The 22840-nt window shown below is 50.8% G+C and overlaps 4 protein-coding genes across 5 annotated transcripts; 1 reads left to right on the top strand and 3 right to left on the bottom strand.

Annotated features, from left to right (window-relative positions):
* Positions 1-9984: 9984 nt before the first annotated feature.
* Positions 9985-10817, bottom strand: LOC113985035 (feather keratin Cos1-2-like). The gene is made up of 2 exons (XM_027715574.2): positions 10635-10817; positions 9985-10338 (listed from the first exon to the last, which is right to left on the bottom strand). Exon 2 carries the CDS (start codon positions 10315-10317, stop codon positions 10012-10014), a length of 306 nt encoding a protein of 101 aa, XP_027571375.1. The 5' UTR covers positions 10318-10338; positions 10635-10817; the 3' UTR covers positions 9985-10011.
* Positions 10818-14829: 4012 nt separating this feature from the next.
* On the bottom strand, positions 14830-16827 carry LOC113985038 (feather keratin Cos2-2-like). 2 transcript variants are annotated; one of them, XM_039379035.1, is made up of 2 exons: positions 16732-16827; positions 14830-15174 (listed from the first exon to the last, which is right to left on the bottom strand). In XM_039379035.1, exon 2 carries the CDS (start codon positions 15151-15153, stop codon positions 14830-14832), a length of 324 nt encoding a protein of 107 aa, XP_039234969.1. In that variant the 5' UTR covers positions 15154-15174; positions 16732-16827. The 2 variants fall into 2 exon arrangements, with proteins under 2 accessions (XP_039234969.1, XP_027571378.2); XM_027715577.2 differs by lacking the exon at positions 16732-16827 and adding an exon at positions 15543-15573.
* A 1163-nt stretch (positions 16828-17990) lies between these two features.
* On the top strand, positions 17991-18919 carry LOC113985037 (feather keratin Cos2-2-like). Its single transcript, XM_027715576.2, has 2 exons — positions 17991-18021; positions 18390-18919. Exon 2 carries the CDS (start codon positions 18411-18413, stop codon positions 18732-18734), a length of 324 nt encoding a protein of 107 aa, XP_027571377.2. The 5' UTR covers positions 17991-18021; positions 18390-18410; the 3' UTR covers positions 18735-18919.
* A 2480-nt stretch (positions 18920-21399) lies between these two features.
* Positions 21400-21723, bottom strand: LOC113985034 (feather keratin Cos1-2-like). Its single transcript, XM_039388477.1, has one exon. It carries the CDS (start codon positions 21721-21723, stop codon positions 21400-21402), a length of 324 nt encoding a protein of 107 aa, XP_039244411.1.
* Between the last annotated feature and the right edge of the window lie 1117 nt (positions 21724-22840).

Below are 22840 nucleotides of genomic sequence, written 5' to 3'. Positions count from 1 at the left end.
AGAACTTAATGAACACTGTAGAAACAACTGTGGTAGGACTCCGAGGAGTACTAAGCCCTTGGAAACCTTGAAAAATGTAAGAAATCATAAGAGGCCCCACTGGAACAGCTGACCCATCTCATCTGACTCAAGGTTGTAGATCTCCATGTAATTACACCCTGAACTGAAATGCTTCCTTTAGATCCATTTCTTTAGCTGGGACAAAACTAGATCTTAGCTAAAAAGAGCATAAGCAGAAGCTCATCTTTAAAGCTCATAAGGAATGAATGGCATGTGTTACCTACCTCTTTAATCATCCTTTCCCTGGGTATAACATTGGTGTTGGATCTGTGCAGTTCACTGCACTCTCAAGAAGATGTTAGGCAGAAGTGGATCTCCTCGGCACACACTGGTCCATCTACAGTTCCAGAGGGACAGCTTTTCTACGGGAGCATCTGAAGAAGACTCAAAGCTCCTGCTGATCAGGTTTTGCCTGCAATGATTTAAAAAACCTGTGTGTGATCCCCCCTAGGAGGCCTAAAGGATTCACATGGCCCTGCCCCTACTGAAGTGTGGAATGTTTTTCACCACTCATTAAGAATTGGAAGGCAAGTCATTCCCTTGTGGCTAATTAGGGAGCTTTTCCAGTTTTGTTGGTTTGTTTGTTTTTATTGGCACAGGAGCTAGTAAACAGGAGGATTTTAATCAGCTCTCAAGACAGTGGCATTTCTTTCTGTCTCCTTTTGTCTGAGCCTTTGCCTTTTAGTTTCTAGTAAAGTCAGGACGTTCTGGTGTTGCAAACTCAGTGGATCAAGGTGCCTTCATGAGAGATGGAATATTTACCTCTGGTGAGACTCCTCTGAGCCTGGATATCTAGTGGAATTTTCACCCACCTTAAACTGCACTTCTCTGGTTGCACCTCCACAGTGTGGCTGTAAGGATTCTTTGGGAGAGAGGGCAGAAGGTGTTGGCAAAGCCAATGTAAACAAAATGTCCACTGCTCTGGTTGAGTGGTGGAAACCAGCTGCATGACCAGTGTGCATTTCCATGTGTGCATGGCTTGTTCCATCAAATGATTAAAGTAAACTCATTACTTGCCAGACGAGCCTATACCAGCAGCTCCACCCAATTGCTGAACTTCACATCCATGAGCAAAGTGCTCTAGGGAGGGAGATGGCAGGTTTTTGTGTGCAGGAGAGAAGTTTGACTGGTTGCTTTAATCAGCTACATCTGTCACACAAAGCACAAGTAAATCACTTTAACCACACTGAGCCTTTGGACTTGACACAGAAGCTGCAAAAAAAAGTGATTTTCTTTGTTCTGACTCTAGGCAGTGTAGACAGTGTCGTTTTGGGTAGAAGTCTTCTCAACAAAGCCTGGGTGTCTACTGTGAATTTTCTTCTGCCTAGGCCAGTTTTAGTCTTTAAGCTCCCTTGAGCACCATTTGGAGAAAAACTGATCTGTCTAAAGCTTGGCTCAGCTGACCTGTACAGTAACTTTTGGAGGAGGTGAACTAAGGTCTGAAATTGCCCATTTCTCTCCACTGATGACCTGTGGAGCAAAGATAAATATCTCAGGTGAAGACACCTGCTCTGGACATCAGGGGAATCAATTCCTTCCTATTTAGAATTATATCTCTAAATAAAGGTCTCAAAAAGTCTCAATTACCTCAGACAAGCTGCATCTTGGAACAACTGTTTCTGCTCCTTTGTATCATGAAAGGGAGGTTTATGAGACTGATTCCTTGCAGATGTCTCCAGTGGGATGGTAAAGCTACTTGTGGTGTATCAAAGTCATTCACCTCAGTTTTTTATTTCACCAATGCACCTCCCAGGGGTGATCCATTACCACCTCCACCAGATGACAACCTCTGTATAACCTCTTCTCACTGGCCTGAGTAAGGGCTCCAGATTAGTTGCCTTATACACAGCTCAGATCTTTATTTAAATTGTTATGATTCAAACCTGTGATAGATGCTCTGACATCTAAAATGATCTTGAGAACACTGATAGAACTGGGTGCTTTGCCCCGGCAGTGACACCCTTGCTGGGGGAGCTGTCTAGTGGGGAGGATGAGGGAATACACATCCCTCTTCCATCCATGAGTGAAATAGGTTCTTTTGTTTTGCAGGATCCTCAAGTCCTTGTTTAGGCTCTCATTAGCTGTGCTAATTAATCAACAGCTGTGCTAATTAACACCTTCGGCTTATGGTCAGGTTTGTGCAATCCAGTGTCATCCTGGTGTGAGAGGAGACAACTTTTGGGTGAGGCAACAGTGAAACGTGCCCTGAGGTGGCAGTGCCTGGGTGACAGGGTGTGTGAAAGGGCAAGTGCCCAGAGCAGCTATCACCTCCCATAGCCCGGGATTTTACACTTGAGCAGTGAAAACCTGCCCCAGTGAAAACCAGCAGCTTTTGGCACTTTGTTGGGGCTTGACCTGTGCCTATCAGAGCCATGATTCAGTTCTGTCAGAGGATTGTGGTTCAGGCAGGGACCCAAACCACCCCTGAGAGTGCCACGACTGAGCCACAGGTCCCAACTGCATCTGAGAACATAATGGTTGAGACAGAGACTTAAACCACACGTGAGGACACATGATTGAGACAGGGACTCAAAGAGTAACTTCAGTAAGCAACCTTTCCAACCCAAGCCATTCTATGATCCCATAATTCCATGATTGTGTTGTCTCCTATGAAAACATATCCATTTCTATCCCTGCTGACATTTAATGAAGACAAAGGAACAGAACAGACATTGGCTATGACTGTGGAAGACTCTGGTGACAGTCCCTTAATATCAGTCTATTGATTCCCACCCATCCCAAGGTTTAAATCTTAACTTAGTATGAAATATTCAGTCTCATAAGGATAGAGAGGCAGCAATTTAATTCAATAATATGTTTCTGAGAAATTAAGCTGATACACACTGAGATGTGAGAACTGTTGGATCCGAGTCCTTTCTGGGACTGAAATTCCTTTGAGAAGTTTAGTCTTCACTTAGAATGTCCATGTATTCCAGGCTGCACTACCATCCTGTCAGGGTACAGTGCTCACAGTCCACCAGCCCCCTCCCAGTGGCCCCATTGTTTCACTGCTTAATTTGTGGAACTGCAGGTACCATTTGCATGAAGCCAAACCAGTCAAGATGACGACAGATGAACCACATCATTTTAATCTTCCTTCTGAGGCGAACTCATAGACAGGTCAGGTTTCTGTCCCCCACCTGCCAGTAGAAGTTTAGCTCTTCTCACAGTTTCTGAGCTCTGAAGGCCAGTGATGGCAGAGCAATGTTGCTGCTTAGCTGTGGGTATATGATCTCTCCTGTTCTGCAAGTTGGGAGAAGTTCTGCAGACTCACCAGCAAATCCTACCTGAAAATAAGGATATGTGCTGAGCTCTGGTTATCAGAGCTACATCTCCTTCCATTGGCTCTGAATGTGGCCACAGAGCTGGTGAGAAGAAATCCATGTTATCCTGACACAGGGCCCCAAAAAGCAGTTCTCTCCATCTGTGCAGGTCCAGGACTCACTCCCTGAGCTCTCAGCTGAGGCCTTTGTGACCATCTATTGCATGTCTGTGGTCTCATGTACCTGAGGACAGAGCTGGCTGCTGACTTGGGCACCACAAAGTGCCCCTGTTGAATCCTCTCATGCTCATCCTGAAGAATCAGGAGATGAAATTTGACCTCACAGTTCTCTGGTGGGAGAGAGCTAGACTGGAGTCAGTATTTTTCCTGTACATAAGACACCCTTGACTGAGGAAGAGGAGGGAGGACCATGGACTTGTGAGTCATGGGGCAAACTGAGGGCAGATGCTCTCCCAGAAAGTGTTGGAAAGGAGAGTTGGGTTGGAGAGAGGAGACTCTCTGTTGATACCCATGAAATCCTTGAATGAGCTCTCCACAGCTGTTACAAAAGCTGCCTGTAGCCAGGCCATGCACGAGCACAGCCCTCTGAATGTTCCTCTTATGGCTCCTGTTAACCATGACACGATAAACCTGTTAATTAAGGGAGCCCCTGCCATACTCAAACCTTATCTCTTCATGAAAAGAGGTGAAAAGAGACACAGATTTTAACACCCTATTGACTACAAGAGAAGTTGCTGAGGATCAGAAGAAGCCCTAATGCACAGAAATCTCCCCACCTGGGCCCCATGATTGTATGACACCATAAATCATGGGCAAGAGGTGAAATGGAGTGATCTATCTGGTGAAACCAAAAATACAGGTTGTAATGTCAGGCAAATTAATAGTTCCTGAGAACCAGAACCCGTCGAATGTCCACACAGAACTCAGAGGTGGAGAGAGTTATATAATTAAGTGTTAGCACTGGGCATTCCAAGAGGTGCAATTCTGAGACAGCCTGCTGGGGTCATCCAGAGTCCGATTAATACGGGTCAGAGTCACAGCAAAAGCAACCACAGACAAAATACTCCAATCATTCACCACCATCACCAGCTCCAAGAGGGGATGATAACTCTTTCTCTTTCCAAAATTCAAGATCAAAGACCAAATAATGCCTGGAGGGTAACTGGGCCTGTCGATTAGTTGAGTGGAAGCCTATCAACGGATAGGTTATAATGGCTTGTATATTTTGATTCCAGTCAGTGCTCATCAACAACTAATGACATTTCTAATAGGTATGGGAGCACAAATATCAATATTAGCACAGCTGAGAAGGTGGGTGTACAACCTGGACTGCAAAGAGTTAAAAGCACTGGAGTGAACAGAGCAGGAGCTCAGTGCCAAACCACCCAGGTTCATTTATGGCTCCTGGGTGAGACGCTGCAGTTAAAGATCGCAATGAAAACATCTGGGGCTTTGATGTTCTGAAGAACTGAACCTGGCTCCTGCCCATGACACTGTGTGGTCCTTTGGTTCAGGTGTTGACCTGATAAAAATTGGGAGGCTACAGTTTGTGTTCTCCAAGAAGCAGCTGCACTCCCTGTATATGCACCACAGTACACAACTTCTGCTGCAGCATGAAAAGGAACTTTGGAAGTCAGAGCTAATTGGAAAAATGACAAATTATCTCCAGAACACTCTCCCCATGTAATTTACTGTTCCGACCAGTTCGAAAACCAGATGGGAGATGGCAACTGACAATTAATTATCAGCATTTAAATGCCAACACAGCCCCATTAAGAGCTGCAGGACCCAATTATTTCAATGTAGTAGAAATAGATATCCCTGGCAATGACAATGGCATCACACCCCCAACATAGACTTATCTTAAAAGTCTTTTCCAACCTTAGCAATTCTGTAGTCTCATTTTTCCTCTTAATTGGAATAAATATAATTCCTTCAGTTCAAATACAAAATCCTTGGGGCCATGCCCTATTAAATTATACTGTGTCAGGATTTTACCAAAAGGTAAGACAAACCTAAACCTTGCTAATTTTGTTATACATGGAAATGAGGCATATCTAGTGGGTGGTGGAGCTGGGAAACATTATACAGTTGTGTGTGTGTTCCCTGTGAAGTGGTTCCATCTCCAGCACTATTTGCATTTAGGTCTGACCTCAGCTTGGCAACAATGGCCTGCTGGGGTTGGGGTGAGGTTGGGTCTCTGCCTCCCCAGCCTGTGCTGTGGAGACAAACACCATTAAAAGCATCTTGGTGTGACTTGTATCTGAGTCCAGATCCAGGGTCTTGGGGAAAGAGAAAATAGTTCAGTTAAACTGTCAGGTTCCAGGACTGCCTGGACTTGGGTGAGAGCTGTTGAGGGATCACACCAGGGTCTGTCTATCTCCCCTGAGTTGAGACTAATTGTGGCATGGGAATGAGTATTAAAAAGATGTATCTGACTGGCTTGTCCAGCTCTTATTCTTCCCTCAGCCTCCTCTGAGGCACAGTTAAGAAAGGAGTCCTTGTTGTGAGAACTGACAGCTCTTGTGGCTTTATCTCCTAATCAAAATAGCCTGAGGAGGGAAAATCCATTCCCAACACCTGGACATCAGCCAAACCCTCAGCATGTGGAAAAGACTCATCAGCCTGAGACTGGGCAGGATTTTCTGTTCAACCATATTCCCACCCATGCCCCGAGCTGTTCCATTGCTTTTCATGTCTCTCCTCTATCTCAGGGGAATCACCATTGCTTTGCTGCACCCAATCTCCTGGCAGAAAATTCCATTTCTAGGAATGAGCTTTTCCCTCTGTGCACAGTGTCATGTGAAGTCCATTTGGTGGAGCCAAGAGTTGACCTTGGAGAGCAGCTGTGTTGGAAGTCTGTGAATTCAACTGTGGTAGCTGCAGTGAAGTTTTAGCTGAGTTTTCCTTTCTGAAGGAGTAGAAGTGCCCGTGTTGGCAGTGAAGCCTTCTGGAGTGACAGGCAGAGCTTAATATTTGTAGGAAATTGGGGTGTGTCAGAAAGACAGACAGAATAGGGAGAATCAGAAAGAGGCAAAGAGAATGAAGCACCTGAAGAAACGAAATGTCTTGTTCCTGAGAGGGGTGGGAAGGTAGATGATCACTGAGAAATGCAGACAGAGGGTCTGCACTAACCTGCTAGTTAACATGCTCCCATCTTCTGCACTTCATTGTCTACATTTCAGCTGGAAATTTGTGTCTACAGAAAGAAAGCTCAGGGGGTGATTCTTCCACATGGTCATCTGCAGGATCTCCCTTAGGGTGTCCTCCTTGAAAGGTTCAGTGGGCTGTTGGCTGAGGAACCAAAATGATTCACTGTCAGAGAAGGAAGATCCAGAGAGGGAATGTTTCAGGCAAGATAAGAACAAATATTTTCCTCACTTCCTTCACCTTCCCCACTGGGTTGTTTCCAGAAGCTCTGCTCTTGAGGCTGCCAGGTGGTTTTCTGACTCTCACACACAAACAGGGGTGTTGTTCTCAGGATGCACTAGTGCGGATCCCACTGTGAAAAAAAGCCTGGCACCTCCTGGCAGGGTGTCCCCAGAGGAAAGCTGTGCTGGGCCCCAGCTCCCTATTTTCCTGTTGTTCAGAGCTTCCAGAGGCTGGTTTGTAGAGCCTGTTCCTTGTGTGCTGGGACAAGGACACCTCCAGAGGCCTGAGGGACCCAAAGAACCAGTATGAGAACTTTAAACCCGACTTCCAATTCCCCATCATCTTAGATAGCTCCTGGGTCCCTGAGTACACACTCTGGGGCTGTGCCTTCCTTCCACCCAGCCTAGAACTTCCACCAGCAAAGCTAAGCATGGGGAGAAGTTTCCTACCTTGGTGGCACAGATCTGCCCTCTGTTATGTTGCTGCAGATCCTGTCAGTATGTGAGCTTTGTTGGAGAATAGATTCCTCCTGAAAAAAGGCTCTGGTGTTCCAGGCAGAATGAGGAGATGGAGATGAGCTGGCACTGGTGAGTCACCCAGTGCACTGATTCCATTTTAAATCAGTAATAATACACATTAATCTTTCCCAAGTCGAGTCTGTTTTGCCTGTGTGAGTCACTGGTCTTTGATCTCTCTGTCTTTATCTTGACCTATGAGTTGAAATTGAGAAAGTCTGTGTGGGCACCTGGCAGCCAGCCAAGGTGAAACCCACCAAAGGACATAGAATCATACAGTCACACAATATGCTGGGTTGGAAGGGACCCATAAGGATCATCCAGTCCAACTCCTGGCCCTGCACAGGATCCCTCAACAATCCCACCATGTTCCTGAGAGTGTTGTTCAAACTCTTCTTGAGCTCAGACAGGCTTGTTGCTGTGACCACTGCCCTGGGGAGCCTGTTCCAGTGCCCAGCCACCCTCTGGGTGAAAAACATTTTCCTGATATCCAATTTAAACCTCTCCTGACTCAGCTCCATCCATTTCCTTGACTCCTGTCACTGGCCACAAGAGTAAAGAGATTGGTACCTGCCCCTCCATTGCCCCTCGTGATGACATTGAAGATTCCAAAGAGGTCTCCCCTCAGTCTCCTCTTCTCCAGCTGAACGCACCAAGTGCCCTCAGTGTCCTCACACACCTTCCCCTCAAGGCCCTCCCCATCTTTGTTGCCCTCCTTTGGACACTCTCTAACGGCTCAATCCCTTCCTTCCATTGTGTCCCCCCAGAGTGCCCCAATATTGAGGTGAGGCCGCCCCAGGGCAGAGCAGAGCGGGACAATCCCCTCTCTGGCCCAGCCGACCCTGCTGGGCCTGATGCCCCCAGGACAAGGTTGGCCCTCCTGGCTGCCAGGGCACTGCTGACTCATGGCCAACTGGCCACCCACCAGGACCCCCAGGGCCCTTTCCTGGCACTGCTCTCCAGCATCTAATTCCCAGTCTGTTGGTGATTGCCCAGCTCTCTCATTTGTCAGGTCTCTCTGCGGGGCTTCCGAGCCTTCGAGGGAGTTGACAGCTCCTCCCAACTTACTGTCATTGGCAAACTCAGTGTCCCTTCAAGTCTTGTGTCAATGAATCCAAGAATCCTAGAAAATCCTAGAAAAAAATCTGTAATCCCAGAACGGCTTGAATTGGAGGGACCTTAGTGATCATCTCATTCCACCCCCTGCCGTGGGCAGGGACACCTTCCACTATTCCAGGTTGCTCCAAGCCCTGTCCAACCTGGCCTTGAGCTTTTCCAGGGATGGGGCAGCCACAGATTCTCTGGGCAATCTGTGCCAGTCCCTGCCTTTGCCTTCTGCAAATCAGGTGGTGTAGCTGGAGCACTTCTCAGTGAAGATCAGGCAAAAAAGGAGTCATTGAATACCTCAGCTTTCTCCATGTCCTGGGTAAATAGGTCTTCTGTTTCCTTCTGGAGAGGGCCCACATTTTCCCTAGTTTTCCTTTCATCACCAGCATACCCCTAGAAGCTTTCCCTATTGCACTTGATGTCCCTGACTAGTTTTAATTCCATCAGGTTTAGGTTTCCTCATCCCTGGCTGCTCGGGCAATTTCTCTGTCATGACAATGGCCAAGGGGGATGGAGAGAGTTACTGCTCTTGCAAAGACCTGTTCCAGAACAGAGCTGGTATCTGGCAGTGGTGCAAATTTAGAGGACCAAACACCTGCCTCAAGTTTGAAGGAGACAAAGTACAACAGCACAGCCACGGGGTCTTTGGGCACTCTGGGAGCTGCAGTGCCCCGTGGGGGTGTTGGATTCACCAGGAGTGGGGACTCCATTTTGTGGCTGATACCAATTCCAACTTGGGAATTACCTCAGCCCTGGGTATGTGGACAGCACCAGGGCCCTGCCAGCTGCTATGAGATACATTGACCTGTGCCCACATGTGCTGGCCATGGACCCCAGACCAAGCAACAGAAGAGAGGGGAAGCAAGAGGTGAGACTGTGGACTTTTCCCACATATTATAGTCTCCCCACTCCTGCCACTCTTTGGAGTCATCATCTATTTGAACCTTCTACCCTAGAAAAAGCTCATGAGAGATCTGTTGCCCAGGAGCCAAAGGGGCTGCTGACCTCATCTGTTGACCTTCTGCAACCATGGGCTCCTCACTCAGCAATGGTTGGGTGGCTCCCCATCCACAGAATGTGTTCCAGGGTGCAGTGCTCCAGGCTCACCTGGGAAGAGATGTAGCAAGGCTGCAAGGACTGGTGGCCATCGATTGTGGAGTAGCCAGGAATATCTCCTTCACCCCCAAGGGACAGGGAGAAAAAATGACCCAGTGAAGTGAGTCCCTACCGCCTCCTTCCTCTGGGAATGACAAAGGGCTCCCTTTACCCCAAGCTAATCGTCTCCAAAAAGAAACCTTTCTCTCCCAGAGCAGACTGGAGAGTTGCCACAGAACAAAGGAGGACTCGGAGGCCCAGGCTTAGATGCATAACAACTTTAATGAGACCAAAGAAGAGAAGCTCACACAGAGCACCAGAAGCAGCCGCTAAGATGCAGGGTGTCCCTCTGCCTGCCCGGCAGAGGGAGGGAGGGTTACAGGTCCCCCTGGGCTGGCCTGAGGAGACAGAGAAAGCAAAGGAAAGAGAGAGAGGAGGCTGGATGCTTCCTGCCACCCTTTACAGAAGAAGACAGAGATGAAGAGATGTTCTAAATACAAAGGTCTAAAGCTCTATCTCTTGCCCAGCACCATGTTCTGAGGTCTTGGAGGATCTTGCCCCAGGACGTTGCCAGCAGCTTTAGCAGGGGGGACATCTGCCACGGTAGCAGTTGGTGATGCAGGAGAGGTCAAAGCCCCCGGAGTTGATGGGCACTCCGTCACAGCTGAGGATGCTGCCAACGGCAGCGGAGGTGGAGGATCCCACCACGGTGTTCTGTGGGAAGGAGCTGAGGATGGGCCCGGGCAGGGTCACCACCACGGGGGAGGGCTGGATGGCAACAGTGGAGCTCTGGCACTGCCTGACACAGCACTCATTGCAGCTGTTGGCCAGCGGGGTCGGGCCGCAGGGCTGGCAGCAAGGGTTGCAGGGCTGGCAGCACGACATGTCTCTGGCTCACAGGGGCACCTGGCACACAGGGCAGGGAGAAGCACAAAGCAGACACACATGAGAAGCAGCCCTGCACCCAACCCCCCTGCAGACAAGGCACCTCCTGCACCACATGACACTGCCCAGCCCAAAGCCCAGCAGCCTCCTCAGCCAAGTCCCAGCCTCTCTCTGCACAACACCTTCTCTCCCCTTCCCTCTCCCAGCAGAAGCAGCTCCCAGCCCTGGGCTAGCACAGCCCATATCAGCTGAGACCTACAGTGAGGAAAAACGTGGTCTTGAAGCAGGAGGAGAAAGAGAAGGGCTTTCCCACTCACCTGATTCCCGAGCAGAAGGAGGTGAGAGAAGTGGATGCGAGAGCAGAGACTTGGGCTGCCTTTTATAGCAGTCCTGCACTGCCTCAGGCCCACAGGCACCTTTGTGCAAGTCATAATTTTCTGACCAGCTCATGTCAGTTGTGAACCATTCCAGCTAATGGTAGGGGCTGTGTCCTGGTTTCCTGCACTGCTGCCTTTTCATTTCCTGGCATGCCATCCTATATGAAAGCTTCTGGAAGTGCTGGGATGAGCGTCTCAAGGATTTCCGGGGCAGAAAGAATGTTCATGGCTGTCAGAAGTCTCAGATCAAGGGCTGTTGGTATCCCGTGAATGCAGATGATATTCAGCTGGGTCATTCCTGTGGTCTTGTTTTTGGCAAAGTTGTCAGGAAATGGGCATCACTCTTGTACTTGGTCTGCCATGTGAGGAGACATGACACATCCTTTTCCCTTGCTTCTCCCATCTCTCTGTGATAGTCGCTCATTGTTTCACTCAGGTGAGAATCTGCTGGGAGGGTTTGACCCTATTGCTACACCAACAGTGCTCTCAGAGAAACTGTGCTGGCTCATTTATCTCATTGTCTTTCTGTGCACTCTCTGGGATCTTCTGGGAACACCAGAGGCATGTCTAGGGCCCGATTGTTCTCCATGGTGCCTGAGTCCTTTTCTGCCACACTTGTCCCCAGGATGTCCTCAGCACGGTCCCCAGCCCTGCATATCTTCCCTGTCTGCTTGACTTTTTGATGACTCTGTGTGAGCATGTAGATCTTTGCATTATTCCATGCAGGTGTGTATGAAGAGTGGGACCTTTGCCAGGTGTCTTCATGATCTCCACAGAGAAGCATGTTTCCCTTGACATAAGGAAAGGAAGTTGGTATGAAATCTACAGCTGAGTGGTCATGGCTTCAACCTGGCAGAGAGGTACCTAAAAAACTAGGACAGAAACACAGCCTCTGTCTCCTGTGCCTCCATTTCTTGCTTTATATTCAGGGAGAAAGGCCAAGAAATTGTGCCCACCTCTGCAGGTTGTTATCATTGAGTGGATCCCTTATGCTGGAGTGTTGCTGGTGACTGGGATGGGACACAGGCTCCTCATTCCCAGGCCAACACCAGTTGCACTTCTACAGCTCATCAGCCTGGTGCTCAGTGAGGCAGGGCCAAGACCTCCCAGCAAAGGGGTACTGGACAGAAGGGACTGATGTTCAGGTGCTGTTCTCCTGTGAGATGTAGGATGGATGGGCACACCCAGCATAGAGGTAGCACAGCAGAGTGCTGTCCCCTTCCCTTTGGTGGTCTTGCTGAGCTCTTTGCCAGGTGGTGCTGCTGGGAAGCTTCAGCCAGAGCCAAGTTCCCCTCAGAGCAGCTTTCAAGCTTATGTTCTAGTACTCAGTAATATCTGCAGCTGTGACAGATCTGTGCCTGTATCTGGCTAATCTTGGTTTGGACTCTGACATATGTGTGACTTCCCAGCTTGACCTGGGAGCTTCCTCATCTCTGTGAACACACCTGGTGATCGTTGGATATTTTTGAACCCTGAATACTGTCATGAAACCCCTCCTGACCCTGACTCTCTGACTCACTCACTTGTCTTTCCAACTTGACCCCAGACGTGTGTAAGACAAAAGCCCAAGCCAAAACAAGAGCAGGACAACATAAAATCTGTGCACACTTGTAGACCTGTGATCTTACTGAGGTTTTGGAAAAGCTGGGGCAGCTTCCCTGTTTGCAGTGTGCAGTGACTGTGCAGAACAGAGAGCAAAACTGCAACCCTGAACTCCATAAGGGCAGATTTTTGTTCCCTCAGGGACCTTTCAGGCAAAATCCTTTGGGAAAGTGGCCCAGGGGTTCAAAAAGACAGAATGTAAAATACAGCAGTTAAGATTTCCTGATAAAACATTATGGAAATGGCCATAACTAGCTCCATCTGTTCATCTTGCCAAAGACATGAAGTGGAACTGCCGAGGACACTAGATGGCTGTGTTTTTGGAGTATTTCTCTCCAAATCTTACAGCGTGGGTAATAATATCTTTTTTTTTTTTTTTTTGAGATTATTCAAAGTTAAATCTATCCCTTATTGCAGCCTGAAATGTTAATTTTTCTGTTGAATTTTAAATTTATTAAATTAAATTTGCTTTATACTCTATTAAACCTGGTTCTTTTCAGCTGAATTTTGTGTTCACCTAAATTTGCTTTATACTCCCTTATAGCCATTGTTATGTGACAAGGTTTTTGTAACAGAGAGGAGGTTGTGGGAAGATCCCAGGGACTGTCCCCATGCTTTACAGAGCCAGTTCCAGCCAGGTAAAGAATGGTGGCCAAGCCTGAGCCTGTCAGTGACACCGGTCAAGCCTTCATGAAAATATATTAAAGAAAAGGCAAAACACTGGACAGGAAATGTGGAATGAAGAAAACCAAAACAAGTCTGTTGCATTAAAAATTCCTGCAAACACAAGGATCAGAGAAGAAGGTGGAGGAGGTAATTCCAGTGATGGTACAGAGATTCCCCTGCAGCCCATGGGACAGATGATGGAGAGCACATCTGCACGCTGCAGCCCCTGAAGGGACCCCACGCCAGAGCAGATGGATATTGGCTGCAGGAGCTGTGGCCTTATCCTGAAGGGTTGCAGCCTCTGGATGGGACTCTCACTGGAGCAGACCTTGGAAAAGCGCAGGCTGTGGGATGAACTCACATTGGAGCAGGGGAAAAATGTGAGGAGGAAGGAGCCTGCAGAAAGGAACTGTTGTGTTCTTCCTTTTTGGTTGAGGTAATTTTATTCTTGACATTTTCCTCTCCTCTTCCCCATGCATTGGCCAGACACTCCCCCTTCTACTTCTCCTGATGTTTCTTGTATTTGAGCCCCTTTGGTGACACTCAACCTCCCATTTCTGTTTCTCCAAATTGCTTGCACAGTGAGCCTGATGGGAGTCCACCCCAAAGCCTTCCAGCCTCTCTACCTCCCCTGTTAGGAAGGGGAGGTAATTCTGATAAGGGCGGCGAAAAGATCATGTTTACAGCCCCGGTGATATGAATGGCCAAATGTCCTCCTTGACATTTCCTTCATGGTTGGGGATTTGTTTAAATACCTGAACAATAATTACATGAAACCTTAAAACTCTCTCATGGCCTGGCCGTGTTCCTGAGGGTTCTGGGACCACCCAGGGTTCCTCTGTATCAAACAGTGCCTCAGTATTGTACTCCCATGGCTGAAGAGGGTTGTGCTTTCGGGACAAGCAGACCTTCCACTGCCTGCAATTGCTGAGACTGGGCCATCAGAAATGATGCTGTGCATTCATGCCAGGCCCACTCCTTGAGATGAATGAGAAGGTGAGGAGGAGGCTCTGGGCTCAAGCCAAGGTAATTTCTCCTATCTCCTACTCCCAATCCTTATGGACATCTTCTGTCTAAGGCTTCTCACCCAGCACAACTCAGCCCGGAGAAACAGGAACTGCCTTGAGTGTTTGGGAATCTTCTGACCTCCCAGGGACTCCTGAAGCCCTGGGGTTCTCCCATGAACACAGCACAGGCTTGGATCACCATGAGCAGGGCATATTCCAGGGCCAAGGGGAACATTTCTGGGCAGAGGTGCAGCTCTGATAATCAGTGGCTGTGGAGTAGCCAGAGCTGTTGTCCTCACATCCAAGGGCCAGAGACTGAAAGATGCCAACAGACAGTGTGTCCTCCTGGCCCACACCATTGGAGGGGGGTCCACTTGCTCACTCACTTTTTCCCTCCCACCATATCTCCTTTCTCCTTGGAAAGCTTTAGTGAGTATCTAGAGCAAAGAGGACAACACAGAGCCAGAAGCTGGGAAGCAGCAGAGTTTATTGAGTCTAAAGGGAGAAACCAGATGTGACTGAGAGGAGGCAACAGTGGAAGGGTCACCATAGGCAAACAAGAATCAGAGCTCCACAGAGAGCGAATGGGTCAGGTCTGCTCTCTAAGATGCTTTTGGTGGGCACCAAGGATGAGGGAAGCAGAAAATAACAAAGGAAAAGGTGGGAAAGAAGAAAGCAGTAGAAGGAAATGGTAGGCACAGACCACAGTTTCAGAGCATACAGGCTGATCACATCCAAAGGGTTGACACACATTGGAGGACAGAGACATGCTCAGTCCCTCTGAAAGCAATGGCCACTACCTCTGTTGTTCAGTCCGGAATCATCTTCTGTCCTTCTGTTCTGGTCTGTCATTGGTGTCTTTAGCAGGGGGGACATCTGCCACGGTAGCAGCTGGTGATGCAGGAGAGGTCAAAGCCCCCGGAGTTGATGGGCACTCCATCACAGCTGAGGATGCTGCCAACGGCAGCGGAGGTGGAGGATCCCACCACGGTGTTCTGTGGGAAGGAGCTGAGGATGGGCCCGGGCAGGGTCACCAGCACAGCCGGCGGCTCAATGACGACGGTGGAGCTCTGGCACTGCCTGACACAGCACTCATTGCAGCTGTTGGCCAGCGGGGTCGGGCCGCAGGGCTGGCAGCAAGGGTTGCAGGGCTGGCACTGCTGGCACTTCTCAGGGCACGACATGGCTCGAGCCTGGGGCTGCACCTGGCACACAGGGCAGGGAGGAAGCAGAGCACACGCACACCTCAGCAACAGCCGGCAAAGCACCACCAGGAAGCCAAGGCAGCTGCTGCTGCTTGGGGAGGGAGAGGCTCTGCAGGGGCCAACAAGGGAGCCTTTCCCTGAGCCCAGCAGGGCCTTCAGAGATCAGACAGGCCCAGGCTGCTCCTGCCTCAGCTGTAGGAAAACAGCCCCCTCAGCCCAGCCTCCGCCTCTGTCCCTAACAGACGCTCTCCCCTCTGCCCACACGACCACCATCCCCGAGCACTCCCACAAGACCAAGGAGCAGGGATGGGCTGCAAAGCTCGACCCTGTGCTAGAGAGGGGGGAGGAGAAAGGGGCTTCCCACTCACCGGCTTGCTGAGGAGAAGGAGGTGACAGAAGGGGTTGAGAGAGCCACCAGTTCGGCTGGCTTTTATACTGGCCCCACAGTGCCTCAGGGCCCAAAGGCCGTGCTGCGTAAGTGACAATTTTCCTGCATGATCCCAAGGAATGGAAACATCTCAGGGAATGACATGGCATGAGTTGGTGTTTCTGTCTGTGGTGATTTGGATTTCCAGGGTTACATCATGCCCATTTTCTCATGGACACTTCTGAGTGCAGGTCTGAGAGGTTCCAGGATTTCTGGGGGCAAGGATGTGCCACTGTGGGCAGATGACAGGGACTAAGTGCCAAAGGGATTTGGAGGAGCCAGGTGATGGCCGCCTGGGGCACTCTGATGGATTTTTTATGGTCCTACTGACAGGAAGCTTCTGCACAGCTCCCAGCTCTCCAGGCTTTGGCTCATCACCCAAGGGCTCCCCTGAGCTGTGCCAGAGTTCACCTCTGATCCCAGCCATGGCTTCTCCATGAGACAGGAGCAAAGACCCTGGGAAACAGCTCCGTGCCCCAAGGCTGCCTGCAGGTAGCATGAGGAGTGATGGCCTGGGGTCAGGATTCTCCTTGGTGAGACCTGAGTGCCGTGGCCCTCTCCAGGTTGTCACCAAAATCCAAGAAATGGACTCGCTAACAAATTTGTTGGATTAGAAGTCAAAATTTCTTTATTCAGCCTGCTGGGGCGAAAACTCCTCAAGACATGCACAACCAGGAACCAAGCGCACCACGTTATTTTCATGAAAGTAATATCTATTCATAACATTTCTATTACACATTCATTACAGTTCCTAAATGCATGCATATATGCTAATTATATTTGTGAACTTTTTGGATATGCACAGGGGTCTTTGGAGGGTCTTAGGTGGTCATTTGGGAACATCCTATTCCTCAGATTTCCCTTTTATGTTTCTGGATGTTCTAGTAAGTCCTCTCTCCTTGAGAGTATCTCAAACATATGGTCAGGCCGTAATGACCTTCTCTTATCAATCTTTGCTCTGGCACATAATCCTTGATCTCAAAACTGAGACATTTTTGAGTACATACCAATCACTGATATAGGGAAATAATGAGTGGGTCCAAGGACTTCTGGGGGCAAGGATGTGTCAGCAGTTGCAGAAGACATGGAGTAAGTGCAGAAAGGATCCAGAGGAGTCAGATGATGCCAACCTGGGGCACTCTGGTGGATTTCTGTAATGCTTCCTGACTTCTGTAATTCCTGCTGGCAGGAAGGGTCCCAGCTACTCCCAGCCCTCCGTTCCTTGGCTCTTCACCCAAAGTCCTCCCCTGAATGTGGGTCTTGCCCTGCTGGTCAAAACACTTTGGCTTCCTTCAGTGCCTGGACAGTCCCTGAGGCTCCTCTGGCACTGCTGCCTGAGCATCTGTGCTGCTCAGAGGCCCCCTCCCTGCTCTGGCAGGGAGCTCCCCGGCAGCTCCTCACTCCCATCCCATCCCCTCTGCCCCCTGTGCTGATCCCCAGTAATGGGTGGGGGAGTGTGACCATGCCCTGGAGCGTGTGAGTGTCTGCACATCCCTGTGCTTGTGCTCCCCTAGGAACACACCCCTGGGAGCCTCTGGCCTGCAGTGTCTCTCTGTGCACAGGGGAAAGCACTTGAATGCAACCTGCTGTGTGAGTCCTTGGGCATATTTGCTGTGTCTGTGCATCTGGGTTTGTCCTTGTGCTCCCTGGGCAGGTTGGGAATGTGTCAGTGCCTGCGGGGGTGTCCTCAGCTGTGTCTGAGCTCATGGCTGAGCCCAACCATTCCAAGGCCTGTAGTGACATCCCTCCTCAACAGTGCCGGGCACTGACACAGTCCCAGCTCCCCCTTTTCTGAGGAGATCTGGAGATCACGGCATTCAGGTCTCACCAAGGAGAATCCTGACCCCAGGCCATCACTCCTCATGCTACCTGCAGGCAGCCTTGGGGCACGGAGCTGTTTCTCAGGGTCCTTGCTCCTGTCTCATGGAGAAGCCATGGCTGGGATCAGAGGTGAACTCTGGCTCAGCTCAGGGGAGCCCTTGGGTGATGAGCCAAAGCCTGGAGAGCTGGGAGCTGTGCAGAAGCTTCCTGTCAGTAGGACCATAAAAAATCCATCAGAGTGCCCCAGGCGGCCATCACCTGGCTCCTCCAAATCCCTTTGGCACTTAGTCCCTGTCATCTGCCCACAGTGGCACATCCTTGCCCCCAGAAATCCTGGAACCTCTCAGACCTGCACTCAGAAGTGTCCATGAGAAAATGGGCATGATGTAACCCTGGAAATCCAAATCACCACAGACAGAAACACCAACTCATGCCATGTCATTCCCTGAGATGTTTCCATTCCTTGGGATCATGCAGGAAAATTGTCACTTATGCAGCACGGCCTTTGGGCCCTGAGGCACTGTGGGGCCAGTATAAAAGCCAGCCGAACTGGTGGCTCTCTCAACCCCTTCTGTCACCTCCTTCTCCTCAGCAAGCCGGTGAGTGGGAAGCCCCTTTCTCCTCCCCCCTCTCTAGCACAGGGTCGAGCTTTGCAGCCCATCCCTGCTCCTTGGTCTTGTGGGAGGGCTCGGGGATGGTGGTCGTGTGGGCAGAGGGGAGAGCGTCTGTTAGGGACAGAGGCGGAGGCTGGGCTGAGGGGGCTGTTTTCCTACAGCTGAGGCAGGAGCAGCCTGGGCCTGTCTGATCTCTGAAGGCCGTGCTGGGCTCAGGGAAAGGCTCCCTTGTTGGCCCCTGCAGAGCCTCTCCCTCCCCAAGCAGCAGCAGCTGCCTTGGCTTCCTGGTGGTGCTTTGCCGGCTGTTGCTGAGGTGTGCGTGTGCTCTGCTTCCTCCCTGCCCTGTGTGCCAGGTGCAGCCCCAGGCTCGAGCCATGTCGTGCCCTGAGAAGTGCCAGCAGTGCCAGCCCTGCAACCCTTGCTGCCAGCCCTGCGGCCCGACCCCGCTGGCCAACAGCTGCAATGAGTGCTGTGTCAGGCAGTGCCAGAGCTCCACCGTCGTCATTGAGCCGCCGGCTGTGGTGGTGACCCTGCCCGGGCCCATCCTCAGCTCCTTCCCACAGAACACCGTGGTGGGATCCTCCACCTCCGCTGCCGTTGGCAGCATCCTCAGCTGTGATGGAGTGCCCATCAACTCCGGGGGCTTTGACCTCTCCTGCATCACCAGCTGCTACCGTGGCAGATGTCCCCCCTGCTAAAGCCCCTGCAAACCTCCTTGGCCAACAACCTGCAAGACCTCTCATCATGCTGCTGCACTGAAAACACAACACTGGGACATTGCATTTAGACTTTATGGCTCTTGTTTCCTTCTTCTCCTCTCTTCTCTCTCTTCCCTTCCTTTTCTGTCACCACCACCCAATGCCACCCTCCTGGGGACCTTTTGGCCTCCCTGCCTCTGCAGCCCAGGCAGAGGGACACCCCCCCTGCATCTTAGTGGCTACTGCTGGTGCCCTCTGTGAGCCACCTCCTTTGCTTCTTTAGACTCAATAAAGTTGTTTTGCATCCAAGCCTAATCCTATGAGTCCTTCTTCCTTCTGTGGCATTGCTTCCAGGGGGCACAGCGAAACATGTGGGCAGAGCAGAGGGTTGGACTCCCTTCAGTGGATTTAATTTGTGCTCTTTCCCTTTGAGCTGACAAACCCATCCGTGGCTACTCCACAGCAAGGATTATGAGGGAGAGTATGGGCCCAAAAAGTGTAAGGAGAGGGGATGTTAAACAGCACTACCAGGGCACAGCCCACAACCTCATGTCTTGATACACTGTAGTGGAATAGGTTAACATTGTATAGGAAGGTGTCACACGGAAACATGGAAATTGTAGTCTTTGTATCAAGCCCCCAGAGAAGGACTCTACGGAGAATGCCACTGTAAGGACTCGCTTAGAACTGTGGGAAATATGTGATGTCATGTGGGTATATAAAGCCATGTCAGTGTGCGAATAAAGGGATTTACCAGTTGCACACCACCTGGTTGATCTGTGATTTCAGTGATATACTACACCTCCCTTACACTGACTGTTCTGCCCAGCTTGTGTCCAGACAGGCAGGGCTGGGGTGTTTCATGTGTCAGGATTGGGATCAGCCACACAAATGAGCTGAGTCAGATCAGCTACTCCATGCAGCCCTTTGCAGGCGGATGTACCATGAAGAAAGACATGACGCTGTGAAGAGCCTGCACCAGAAAAGATTCCTGGAAGGAATGTCCACTGCAGAAGTGTAAAGTTGACAGTGGAGCAGGTCTTGCTGGCAGGAGCTGTTACACTGTCATGGAGCTACACATTCCCTCTGCAGAAGGATCTGGACAGGCTGGAAACATGGGCCAAGCCAACACTGAGGGCCTACAAAGCTAGTTACTGAGTCCTACACTTTGGCCACAACAACCCCCTGCAGCTCCACAGGCAGAGCAGTTGGAGAGAGGCCCAGTGGGGCTGCTGGTCAACAGTTTTTGAACATGAGCCAGACTGTTCCCAACTGGCCAGGAAGGCCAAGGGCATCCTGGTCTGTATCAGGAATAGTGTCCAGCAGAACCAGGGCAGTGATTGTGCCTGTCTACTGTGCACTGGTGAGGTCACACCTCGAGTGCTGTGTCCAGTTCTGGGCCCCTCAGCTGAGGAAGGACATTGAGGTGCTGGAGTGAGTCCAGAGAAGGGCAGTGGAGCTGGTGAAGTGCCTAGAGGGTATATCCTGTGAGGGGATGCTGAGGGAGCTGGGGAGGTTTAGCCTGCAGAAGAGGAGGCTCAGGGGACACCTTGTCACACCCTACAGCTCCCAGAAATGAGATTGTATCTAAACCCACATTGCTCCCCAGCCTTCCTTCTAGCTGCTTTCAGCTCCACTGCCAACTTCTCTACTTTCTTTCCAACCAGTGGCACAGGAGGAGAGGGAAAGGGGGTTGTGCTCAGCCCATTCTGGAAGTCTCTGCACTCCTTCCTGCCACTCTGCTCCCCTGCTCCACTGTAGTTTCCCTGCTACAGTGTGGGTCATTTCCAAAGAATGTAGTCGTTAAAGGACAAAATGCTCCATTGTTTCTCCCCGACAGGCTCACAGGTCCTGGTAGTACGACCTGCTCCATTGTGGGCTTCTCTCCACTGCAGTGGACATTCCTAACAAGAATTTTTTCAAGAGCAGGTTCTTCCTGGGGTCACAGCCGCCTTCATGATATATCCAACTGCAAAGGGCTCCATAGAATAGCTGATCACAATAAGCTCTTTTATGTGGCTGATCCGAGTCCTCAAAAGTGAAACAGCTCAGCCCTGCCTGTCTGGACACAAGCTGGGCAAACAATGGGACATGTAGGAGGGGATGAGGTTGTGGGCTGTGTCCAGCCATTGCTGTTTCCCATTCCCACACCTGACATTTCTTGGAGCCATCTTCTGCCTGATGGTCTTTGCTGTGGAGTCCCAGAGAATGTGTTTGTGAGCTCCAAGGGAAAGGGCATAAAGAAAAATCAACTGGAAGGAGTCCCACCCTCGACTCTGTCCATCATTTTCTCTCAGCTGAATGAATGTGTCGACACTGAAGGAAGGAGGACTCAGAGGCCCAGGTTTGGATGCAAAACAACTTTATTGAGTCTAAAGAAGCAAAGGAGGTGGCTCACAGAGGGCACCAGCAGCAGCCACTAAGATGCAGGGGGGGTGTCCCTCTGCCTGGGCTGCAGAGGCAGGGAGGCCAAAAGGTCCCCAGGAGGGTGGCATTGGGTGCTGGTGACAGGAAAGGAAGGGAAGAGAGAGAACAGAGAAGAAGGAAACAAGAGCCATAAAGTCTAAATGCAATGTCCCAGCGTTGTGTTTTCAGTGCATGATGAGAGGTCAGCAGCATGATGAGAGGTCTTGCAGGTTGTTGGCCGAGGAGGTTTGCAGAGGCTTTAGCAGGGGGGACATCTGCCACGGTAGCAGCTGGTGATGCAGGAGAGGTCAAAGCCCCCGGAGTTGATGGGCACTCCATCACAGCTGAGGATGCTGCCAACGGCAGCGGAGGTGGAGGATCCCACCACGGTGTTCTGTGGGAAGGAGCTGAGGATGGGCCCGGGCAGGGTCACCACCACAGCAGAGGGTTGGATGGCAACAGTGGAGCTCTGGCACTGCCTGACACAGCACTCATTGCAGCTGTTGGCCAGCGGGGTCGGGCCGCAGGGCTGGCAGCAAGGGTTGCAGGGCTGGCACTGCTGGCACTTCTCAGGGCACGACATGGCTTGAGCCTGGGGCTGCACCTGGCACACAGGGCAGGGAGGAAGCAGAGCACACGCACACCTCAGCAACAGCCGGCAAAGCACCACCAGGAAGCCAAGGCAGCTGCTGCTGCTTGGGGAGGGAGAGGCTCTGCAGGGGCCAACAAGGGAGCCTTTCCCTGAGCCCAGCAGGGCCTTCAGAGATCAGACAGGCCCAGGCTGCTCCTGCCTCAGCTGTAGGAAAACAGCCCCCTCAGCCCAGCCTCCGCCTCTGTCCCTAACAGACGCTCTCCCCTCTGCCCACACGACCACCATCCCCGAGCACTCCCACAAGACCAAGGAGCAGGGATGGGCTGCAAAGCTCGACCCTGTGCTAGAGAGGGGGGAGGAGAAAGGGGCTTCCCACTCACCGGCTTGCTGAGGAGAAGGAGGTGACAGAAGGGGTTGAGAGAGCCACCAGTTCGGCTGGCTTTTATACTGGCCCCACAGTGCCTCAGGGCCCAAAGGCCGTGCTGCGTAAGTGACAATTTTCCTGCATGATCCCAAGGAACGGAAACATCTCAGGGAATGAATGGTATGGCATGAGGTGGTGATTCCCACTACCCTGACATTGCATTTCCTGGCCTACATCATCACCGTTCCCTCATGGGCATTTCTGATTTGCAGGATTTCTGGGGGAGAGAATGTGCCACTGTCGGCAGAAGTCATGGAGTAAGTGCCAAAGGCATCCGGAGATGGCAGGTGATTCCAGCCTGGGGCAGTCTCATGGGTTTTTTTGATTCCAGATGATAGGAAGGGCTAAATGTGCTCCCAGTCCTCCAGTCTTTGGGTCATTACCCAAGGATGCACCAGTGTGGACAGAAGACATGTATTTAGTGAGCAATGGATCCAGTGCAGGCAGGTGGTTCCAGGGGTTTTTGTTTTAGGGGCCACCAAACCTGGGCTGCTGTTGGACTTTGAACCCTGATGTTCACTCCAGCCACTGGGAATCTTTGGGACTGGTGGCTACAGTCTAGTGAGGGGCAGCCCAGTTTCAGAGCTTGATCTTTGCTATGGATGAGTAGGAGATTTGGGGATTGGAGCAGGAGGAACCTGGACATGAGGATCTTGTTTGATCCTTAAAGTCCCTGGCAATGGA

Source organism: Pipra filicauda, unplaced genomic scaffold (assembly GCF_003945595.2).
Source record: "Pipra filicauda isolate LSUMZ 115617 unplaced genomic scaffold, ASM394559v2 scaffold1001_size44641_pilon, whole genome shotgun sequence".
NCBI lineage: Eukaryota > Metazoa > Chordata > Aves > Passeriformes > Pipridae > Pipra > Pipra filicauda.
The sequence above is the reverse complement of the archived record's forward strand: the minus strand, read 5'-3'. Positions and strand labels throughout refer to the sequence as shown.